The following is a 9,997-nucleotide window of genomic DNA, read 5'->3' as shown; positions in this document are numbered from 1 at the left end:
CCCCACGTCCATGCACGTGGCTCCCGGCCTGTGCACCTGGTTCTAGGGGTGAGCAGCTGGCCCAGCCTCCGTGGGTGACGGAGCAGAGGCCCTGCGGGGGACCTGGGGAAGGACACGGGCTCCAGGCAGGCGCCGCCAGGGCACAGGCAGGAATAGTGGGTCTAAGAATGTTCCGGACAAAGATAATGATTCTGCCGGGGAAGGAAAGGAGGGAAGGGTGTTCCGGGCATCGGGCCGGGCCCGGGTGAGGGCATGGAGGCACGTGGCTTCACTCTGGAGGCCGAGGGGAGGGCGGGGAGGCTGGAGGACACAGGGGAGGCCAGGCGAGGCGGGCTTATGTGGACAGTGTGTGCCTGCAGAGCTCTCGGTGGACGGTGACACGGTCGGAACTGCATCTGGAAGGGAGGCTCTGGTCGCTGGGGAGGGGACTCCGGCCGCCAGAAGAGAGAGGCGGGTGGCCCTCGGAAGGGACGCAGTGGAAACACCAGGAGGTGTGAGCTCCAACCTTCGGCCTCTGGAACCCTAGCCAGACCCCAAAACAGCAACTGGGGGCAGCCCACTGTGCCCAGGCTGGTCCCTGCATCCTCCCGGGGCACCCTTGTCATTTAGGGTCCCCCAAGCCCGGCCTGGAGGCCAACGGGCAGTGACTCAGTGCCAGCTGAGATGCTGGGCCCCTCTGGCCCTGCCCACCCCTGCTCGGTCATCCCTGCAGCCCAGCAGCACCGGCCTCTCCAGGAGCTTGTCAGGGATGCAGGGTCCAGGGCCTCAGACTCAGCATTTCACCAGGGTCCCTGTGATGTGTGCGCGCACAAAAATTGAGACGCGCTGGTCCAAAGCCAGGCTTCAGCCTGCAGTGTCTCAGTGTCCCCACTCAAATGGGCTTGGCGCCTCCCTGATTGGCCTGGCCTGGCCAGGGGAGAGACACAGGAGAAATGGCTGTGCTTACCCGGAAGACCCAGGCAGGGCTGTGTCCCCCAGGCCCCAAGCGTGGGCTGTCACCCATAGACCATCGAGACCTTCCCTTCTCCCCAGCCGGGCCTGGGGCCTCGTGATACCTCGAGGGACCGGGAGGCCAAAGGCTCAGGACAGGGAGGCAGGCAGAGAGAAGGCACAGGTGACCTGAGAGCCCCCGGAGCCCTGGGGGTGGGGCAGAGGGGAGCCCAGGCAGCGTGAGTCAGGCTGGCCCTGCCGTCCCAAGTTCAGCTCCAGCTAAATTACTAGGTCTGACCCGGCGAAGAGGCCAGTCATATAAAGGCACCTGGTGCCGGCCGCTCCCCAGTCCCAGCCGGTGGATGCCCCACGATGAGGCCACTCCTGCTCTTTCTGCTTCTGGCCGCTCTGTGCACTGACCTGGGTAAGAACCACTGACCCAGGTGGGAGGGTTGGGGACAGACAGCTGCTGGGCGTGGCTTCCCCCTGAGGAGTGTGTGTGTGTGGCGGGGGGGGGAGACCTGGAGACCTTTGTGTCCCTTTGGGCATAGTTTCTAGTATATCTGCCTCTCGTGGGTGAAAGAGCCGGTGACAGGCCTGAGTCTGCAGAGCTCTGGGCCGACAGGGGGACAGGCTACCAGCCAGGAGGCCAGTGTCCTGTTTTCCTGGACAAAGGGGCTTCTTGGGAGGCAGGACTCTCGGTGCTGGAATCAGGGAAATGAGTTGGTCACTCCCAGCCCCTCTTGCTGGCTGTGTGACCTTGAACGAGAGCACCTGCTGCTTTGGGGCCACCGGAAATGGGGCCCCGGGGAGGGGGTGATCCAGCCTGTGATTAGCAGCTGAATAATTACCACCCAGGGATAATAGCCCCCTCCACATGCCCCGAGTGGAGGTGGGAGAGCTGGGGCCTCCGGCCTGTCTGGGGAACCGCCTGGGGGGAAGGCAGAGACAGAGGCGCCTCGGAGACCAGGCCCATCCCGAGGAGGCCGGAAACACAGATGGAGGGGACACTTGGGCAGAGGTTCGAGGCTGGCTCTGGGGACGGGGCAGGGGACAAGGTGTTTGTCAGAAGAGAGGCTGGCACAACGGTGAGGGGCGGCTGCCCGGAGGCCCCAGTGAGGCCTCCCCAGTGTGGAGATCCCCCCACACAGGGACTCTCCGACCCCTGAGGGGGAAACAGAGGCAATGTGAGTTTCTAGTTCAGAGGAAGCTGGGAGTGTCCCCCCCACCCGACCAGACTCGGTTGCAGACAGGAGCATAGGAACAGCCAGGGGTCACCCCCAGAGTTGCCTCTTTTTCCTGGGGGTGTTCCAGAGCCCTAACCTGGGAAGAAAGCCTCTGAGCCTGGGGTCTGTCTGAGCTTGACCTCATCACCCGTGGTTCAGCCACAAGTGTCCCCACTTCCCCAGGGAAAGGGGTCCCTGATGTCCGCTGAGCCGTGTGTGGAAGATGCTGTCACCCCACTCCACAGGTGCCGGCTTTGACGTCGGAGCGGGCACACCACAGCCCCCCAGGCCTGGCACAGACGTGCCCTATCTCGCAGCACGTGCCCCTCCACGCTGGCTCTCCCACCTGCCCAATGGCCCCTTCGCAGTTCCAGGGGCACCCCCTCCAGGAAGCCCTCCCAGATGGCCCCCTCCCTCTATGAAGACACCTGGGCCAGGTGTCCCACAAAGTGTCACTCTATCTCACTCACCCCACTCCATCCCAACCTCAGCTGGCCGCCCCCACCCCCCGGGAAGCCTGCGGGCTCCTCCAGGCCAGGAGCCTTGTCCTGCATCCTTGTGGTCGGGGCCTGGGGCCGGTCACAGTGCACGGGGCGGGGGGTCACCAGGGCCTTTTGCTGTGGACTGTCCACTGATCAGTCTGGGGTAGGGGCCGCTGGCAGGCCCCGGGCAGGGAGGGCAGGGCTGTTCCCTCCTGTTAACTAAGCAGCCCTTGGTGCCAACGGTGCGCAAAACCCTCCCAGCCCCCGCTGTCCTCGGGTCCAGGCCGCGGTGCAGGCCGGGAGCCCCAGCACAAGAGGGTGGGGCAGGGGCCAAGAGCCTGTGACTTGTCATCCGGGCAGCCTCAGGCTGTGCTCGGTCCCATCTCATAGGGAGGACTGTGTCGCTCAGAGAGGGGCAGCGGCAGTGAGAAGCAGAGCCCAGATCCCCCCCGGAGTTAACCCTCCTCCGTCCCAGGGCCCCCTCGCTCCTGCTGACCGGCCTGCCGAGTCTCTAGCCCCGTCCCCGGGGACCGGGAGCACCTCCGGAGGGAAGGGGGGGTGGCGGAGGCTCAGAGAGGGCCAGACATGGCCCCCAGGCTCTCCCCAGCCCACGCTGACAGGGGTCCCTGCTTCCTCCCCCCAGCCCGGGCCCTTCACTGTCACGTGTGCTGTGGCCACAAGGACTGCGAGTCTCTGGTGGAGTGCGCCCCAACTGACAAGTACTGTGTGATCACCCAGGCCAGTGAGTACCCCGCACGCACCCCCACAGCCCAGCCAGGGGCCCCCCTGCGGTGCCGGAGGGGGTAGGGACCCGCCCACTCTGCCGGAGCCCGCCTCCGTGTTGGTGGGAGGTGGGCTAGGAGCAGCCCAGCGACACCCCCACCCCGACACCCCGACCCGACACCGCAGAGCAAGGCCAGATGTGGCCTTCCCGCTCGAGTCAGAGGGAGCCCGAGTGAGAGATGCGGGAGGGAGCAGGCCGCACAGGGATTCGGCAAGACTGGGCCTGGAGGGAGGCCGGCGCCTGGAGGACAGGGTGGGGTACAGGGCTGCGGGGGCAGCCCGGCCCATGGCATCATGACAGGACCCACGGCCTCGGCCCCGAGGCCTGTCACCATCACCCTGCCTTTCCCGGCCACACCTGTAGCCTGCCTCCCTCAGACGACCCCCCCGCCCCCGTGCCCGGAACCCTAGGACAGGCTCCCTCCTTCCTCTGACCTCCCAAGTCCCTCTGCGGGTCTGGTTCTTCCCTGAGCCGTCAAGGGCTGGGCTGGGGCCCCGAGCTCTCAAGTGGTGCTTGATGGTGACCTTGGCAGGCGGGGTCAGGGTGCGAGGGGGGGCCACAGAAGGTCACATGGTAGGAGTTTGAGCAAGGCAGGGAGGTGAGGGGCCCGGTCGCTGTGGTGGCCCCGAGGGGTGGGAAGCTTGACCGGGTCACTAGACAGGGCAGTGGGGAAGTTGGCCTGCAGGGGCAGCAGGCACAGGGTGGGACCCTGAAGTGAGGGGTGGGGGGGGGGTTGGAAGATGCTGCAGAGACACTGGGTCCCTGAGCGGCCTGAGAGAGGGGGGAGGCATGTGTGCTGAGGTTTGGCCGCAGGTGGCCGTGTGGGGTCCAGGAGGCAGGAGCGACTGCTTCTGGGAGGGGGTGAGGAGCCCCCTCCCCCCACCGGTCCCTGTCCCCGTTGGTGTCCTGTCTGTGGAGGTCCCGACAGCACGTCACATGCCCTGGATGAGCCAGGCAGCCTCGCTGGGGCCCCAGCTCCCTGTGAACCTCGATGATTATAAAGGCCCTCCCACATGGGACGCAGAGCCCCCTTATTACGGGGAGACGGGGTGTCTGGCTGGACCCCACCCCTCCTTGGTGCAGGGACGCTGTGAGGAGGCAGCACAAACCCCTCGATGCCTCCCGGACCTGCTCCCGTCAGGCGGAGAAGGACCCTGCCCAAGGACCAGGTCACTTTCTCAGGGCCTAGGGGACGCTCCCCTACTTCTGGCCAAGTCCTGGGCGTGTGGGGCACAGGCAGGTCGTGTTCTCTTTCAGTCACCTGGCCGATGGCCCCTGAGCACCCGCTGTGCTCTGCGGCTCTGGCTGTGGCACAAAGAAGGGTGGGTGGGAGGGCTGGGGAGGAGCTGGTCCCGGTGGTCCCCCCCATGCCGGGACCCTCCCCTCCCCCCCCCCCATGGGTGCCTTTTGTCGCTGAAGCATGAGTTCTTACACCCACACAGGACCAGACACCCTGAGGGCCCCCGTTCCCTCCCCGGGGTGGGGGCTTCCTTTAGACCCCCATCCCCCCCCCCTTACCCCACCTCCTGTTTGCTCCTCACTGCCCATCTGCTGAGTCTGTCTGTCCACCCGTGTGTCCTGCCAGGCGGTGCTCCCCGAGCGGTCATGGCCCTGGATGACAATGGGGGGGGGGGTGCTCCTCAGAGGGAGCCGTGAGCAGAGGCCCCCCGAGTGGGGAGGGTGCTGATGCGTGAGGGGGAACAGGAGGGATCCCGGAGCAGGAACTGGGGGACGGGACCCGCGGCCGCCGAGAGGCCGGTCGGTGGTCACGCCCGTGTGCTCCCAGCATCACCAGCAGATGGAGGTGTCTCCTGACCCCCTGCTGGCAATCCTGGGGGAGGGGCGGGGGAGGCCCAAAGCGCAGCAAAGCGCCAAGTGCCAAGGGGTCTTGCCTGTGACAAAGGTAAATGTCGGGGCTGCTGTGGCTCCCGCGGAGTGCCACGCCCAGTGCACCGGTGGGCCCTTCGATTCGGCCCCCCAACGGCCCACCTAATACCCGTCTCTCAGGGGAAGGGGCCGGGGCTCAGCCAGGGAGGAGGTGGCCACGCTGGGTCAATGTCCCCGGCAGCACCTGCCCCCATCCTTCCCGTCTCCTCGGCAATAGCTCAGGACAGGGTTTGTGGACACTGCCCTGTTCTGTAATAGCTGAGCGCGGTCATGACCACTCATCACGTGTGACCGGAGAATTTGCTCCTGGGGCGTCTGGTGTCCCCACTCCCCCCCCCCCCCGTGGGCCCACGTGCGGGCGGGGGGACTGTGCACAGAGGTGGGTCCTGAGCAGGTGGGGACCGGCCCCCGACACCCTCCTCGTCCCGCTGCAGCCTGCCTGTCCCTCTGCTCTGCCCGGGCTGGCTACCGTCACCCGGCCACCCCACCCCTGCTCTAACCAACTCCCACTACAACGGAGCCCCTGGGAGCCCTGGAAGCGGACGGGGCCTGCGGTGCCGGCAGCCCCGGGCCGCGGCGGGCCGGGCGGGGGACGCACAGAGCCCTCCACCCACGGCCCTCGCCCCTCTCTCCACAGCAAACCCCGGTGGCATCCTGGTCATGAAGTCCTGCTCCCCGGTGTGCCCCAACAGCACAATGTCCTCGGACGGCCGCACCCTCTCTGTCTCCTGCTGCCAAGGCAGCCAGTGCAACCGCAACGCGGCCGCGGGCCTGGCGGGCAGCCACGGGGCTCTGTGGCTCAGTGCCTCCGTCAGCCTGCTGTGGGCGCTGCTCCGGGCGGCCTGCTGAGCCCACGCTCCACGGGCGGGCCCCCGGCTCTCACCCGGCCCCTCGCAGGCCGTCGCCAGCCTGCCCCGCTCCCCGCACTCGGCCACGCAGGCGGGAAGAGTCCCTGTCTCTCCTGTGCTCCTCCCTGCTTCCCCCGGGGCCGCCGGCCCCCTCCTCGGGCTCCCACCCCGGGGCGGGAAGCCCCCCTACCTCAGGGAACCCGCCTCTGAGGGACCCTCGGCCCTCTCCCGGGGTCCCGGCCACCCGGTCCTCCCCGACACCCTCCACCCCATTGCGGGGCCTCCCACGAGGGCTCCTCCCACTCTGGCCTCGAGTGCCCGGATCCACCGCGCACGGGGCAGGCGGGTCAGAGGTCTGGGCGTCCCCTGCACCAGCCACGCCTGTGCTCCCCTGCGCACCGACCCGCCACTCCTTCCACGGCTCGCTCACACCTCAGGGGCGAATTCACTCCGCACAAGCACCCACCCCCGGGCCTCCTGGGAGCCAGGCACCCCGAGAGAGCCCACAGGGCCACCCCAGGTCAGCACATGGGATGAGGGCTTCCAGGAGGCCGCCTCGCCCCCACCGCCAGTCCCTGCCAGCGAAGGCAGGCCTGTTCATGGTCCCCTGGCTGCCGCTGTGGGGGCGGAATCCGTGTGGGGCCTGTGTTCTCACTGGGCACGGGGGCTGGCCCGCCCCCCACCAGAGGCGCCCACGGCAAGGCCTCCCCCTAGGAGCTCGTGGAGGAGAATAAAGCTGTACATCCTGTCCCCATTGTTTGAGATGTTGAAATTTTGGGGGGTCCCCCGTACCTCGGGGCCAGGCAGGGGGCACTTTACGGAGGGCGGTGACATTCTCCAGGCATAAACTCAGAGAGCAGGAGGCACTCTCCTCAGAATCCAAAAAGCCAGCACCCCTTCCCAGCCCTCAGCCTGGGGACTCCCGTGGGGTTCCCCAGCATCTGTGGTCGGCCCTGCGGTGTGCCCCACAACTCCTACCGCCCTGCACCCCTAGTCAGGGCCCAGCCAGGCACCCGGGGCTCTTCTTGGGGGGTGCCCAGCTGGAGGCTCCAGCTCTCCTCCCTCACCTCTGCCCAGGGCCTCTCCCCGGGACCGCATGCAGGTCCCCGGCCCACAGCTCTCTCAGGGCCTCCCTGCTCCTAGCCCCCGGGCCCTGCCCTGGCCCACCTGCCTCCTCCCCTCACAGGCCTTGGTAATTTCCCTCCCCCGACATCGCTGTCCCTCACATCCCTTCCGGGGGCCCCAGAGGCCAATGTCCTGCCTGCCTGGCAGAGCTCGGCTCCCACAGCCCAAGTGCCAAGGTGACGGGACGCTGTGATGGCCGGGACCTTCCCTGGTGGGGCCTGGGCCTCGATTCTGGGAACCAAGGGACAGATTGCAGCCAGGACAGCAGGTCTCCCACTGCCTTCCTGTCAACCTCCACCTCCGCAACTCGGCCGGACACTAGTGTCCCCGGAGTTCCCAGAGTACCCAAAAGGGACACAGTTCCTCCCGTTCCCAGCAGCCACCTCTCTGGCCTCACAGGGCCACCACCCCCCACCCAGTGCCTGCAAGCCCAGCCGGCTGTCTGTCCCCCGTGCCTGTGACGCTGCCGTGGCGGCCATTCTACCCGGGAGTGCTCCTGAAGTGTGTGGGGAAGCGGGTCAGGGGCAGGGACTTGTGTTCTCGCAGGCTTTCTGTGGTTCTGTCCACACCCTGGAGGACGAGGTGGGCTGAGGGGGCCCTGCCTCGAAACACGGATGTCAGGATTCCCTTGGGGCCCCTCTGAGTCACTAGTACAGCTCCCTTCGTGGCCAGGCCTGTTGGGCTCCGGGGACCCAGGAGCAGGTTGGCACAAAGTCCACGTGAAGTGGCCTTCTTGGGAACAAACTTGGGGCTCAGGGTTGGGCCACCCCACCCAGCCTTTGAAGTTTGGGGTTTCTTTCTCAAAGAGAGTGGAAATTCCCTCTCTTGACTCCTGCCCGACCAGCTTCCCCGCTAGGGCAGGCCCTACTTGTACAAGTCCCAAGGGAAGGCCACATTTGGTGTCACGCGACGACCGGTGGTCTCCTGCGAGACTTCGACATTCAGAAGTCGAGGTGCGGCCAAGAGACATTTCCAATGAGGACGTTAATTGCCCTTGCCACAGATGAGGACGCTGAGGCACAAACTGCTTTTTGGATTTAATCCCTGGCTGGCAGAGCGGTCTGCCCCAAAGCCTGAATTCTCTCTGCCTCCTCCCCGCCCCCACCGCTTCCCCACAGTCATTAAGTCAGGGGACTCTCAGAGACCGCCCACCGCATACCAGGATCGTGTGGGCCCTGGGGCACCACAGACCTGTAGGGCTGTGGGGGGGAGGGTGGGGTGCTGGAGGGCTCACCGGACTCTCAGAGGGCTGTGATCCCAGCCCTGGGAAGGCAGTGAGGACAACAGGTGCAAAGGCCCAGAGGTAAGAAAGGGCCGGGGGGGCTGCACGGAGACCCAGGCAGTGGGGGAACACTAAAGGTGGGTCGGCTGAGCAGGGTTTGTGGGAAGCTGGGCTTGATCCTCAGGGAGGAGCATTCTGGGGCTGTGTGGGCGTAGGGCCACAGCCAGGCCACAGGCTTTGACCTGTTCCCCCTGGCAGGAAGGCAGGGAGCCCGCTGGAGCTCAGAGAGCTTGGCTGATACTCGGAGCACAGCACAGCTGTGGCCTATCTCCCGGTTCTGCGTCCCCCAGGGTCACAGTCGGAAGCTGGGCCTCTGCCCTACGCTCAGCCCTGGGGGGTCCTGGGTCTCCCTGTGTCACCTTCCTTCCACCCGGCCTCTCCTCCTCCCCAAGTAGCAGCACTTGTCCAATCTTACGCAATTTTCCCATGTAAAGATGACACGGGCCTCTGATCCCCCAAGTTCTTGTAGGCTGAGCACCCAGCTCCCTGCCAGGCCCAGCTGGGGCCCCACTCCCTGCCCTGAGGAGCCTGTCCCCACACCCAGAGCCGTTGCAACAGCATGCAAACCCCCTGCACCAGGGCCGGGTGCCAAAGCTGAGCCCCCGAGGCCACCAGGCTGAGCAGGGAGTGGCTGAGCTGGGCTGCTCCAGATTCAAAGCTCAGCAGCTGCCTGAGGCCCAGAGGAGCAGGGACTGGGTGTCCTCGGCATCTCGGCCGTGTGAGGACAATGCACCCCTCGCTCCCAGGCCACCTGCTGATGCAGATGTGGTGCTGCCAGCTCCTGTTATCTTGTACCCAACAAGTGTCCGGAACCTCGTCTATAAAGTGCGGAGTTGGAAAGAGGCTGTCCGCCTCTGAAATCTGGGTCTCACTGGAAGATTGAAGCCCTCCCCCACACGCACTGGGGAGGACAGTAGTCCCCATCCGAGAACTTCATCCGCTGTTGCCCAAAATCTGTTTTTTAAAGGTTTATGTATTTATTTTGAGAGAGAGAGAGAGACTGAGAGCATGGGGGAGGGGAAGAGAGAGAGGGGGAGAGAGATAATCCCAAGCAGTCTCCACACCTAGCGCAGAACCTGATGCAGGGCCGGATCCCATGAACTGTAAGATCATGACCTGAGTGAAAATCAAGAGTTGGACACTCAACCAACTGAGCCACCCAGGCACTCCCCCAAAATCTTTTTTTTTTTTTAAATCTGGTTGTCCTGGCAGGGGTTTAGTGTGGCTTAAAGGGTGGCAGGGTCCAACAGGGGTCCATTTCCTGTTCCCAAGGGACAAGGGACAAATGGGCGGGGGGGGGGGTTTGTTAAGGAAAGGAACTTACACTGCTCTGCGTAAGAGGTACCAGGGCCAAAGACACACAGACAAACTGACAGGGCACATGATCCACGTAAGATGTTTATTTCTCTCTTAAGTGTTAGGATCAATGATGT

The 9,997-nt window shown here is 65.4% G+C and overlaps 1 protein-coding gene across 1 annotated transcript; it reads left to right on the top strand.

Annotated features, from left to right (window-relative positions):
* The first annotated feature begins 1,302 nt into the window (after nucleotides 1–1,302).
* LOC122211128 (lymphocyte antigen 6E-like) lies at nucleotides 1,303–6,158 on the top strand. The gene is made up of 3 exons (XM_042924231.1): nucleotides 1,303–1,354; nucleotides 3,282–3,380; nucleotides 5,947–6,158. Exons 1-3 carry the CDS (start codon nucleotides 1,303–1,305, stop codon nucleotides 6,156–6,158), a joined length of 363 nt encoding a protein of 120 aa, XP_042780165.1.
* The last annotated feature ends 3,839 nt before the right edge of the window (nucleotides 6,159–9,997 follow it).

Source organism: Panthera leo, chromosome F2, assembly GCF_018350215.1.
Source record: "Panthera leo isolate Ple1 chromosome F2, P.leo_Ple1_pat1.1, whole genome shotgun sequence".
In the NCBI taxonomy this organism is placed as follows: Eukaryota; Metazoa; Chordata; class Mammalia; order Carnivora; family Felidae; genus Panthera; species Panthera leo.
Note: the sequence above shows the minus strand (reverse complement) of the source record. Positions and strands in the feature narration are given on the sequence as shown.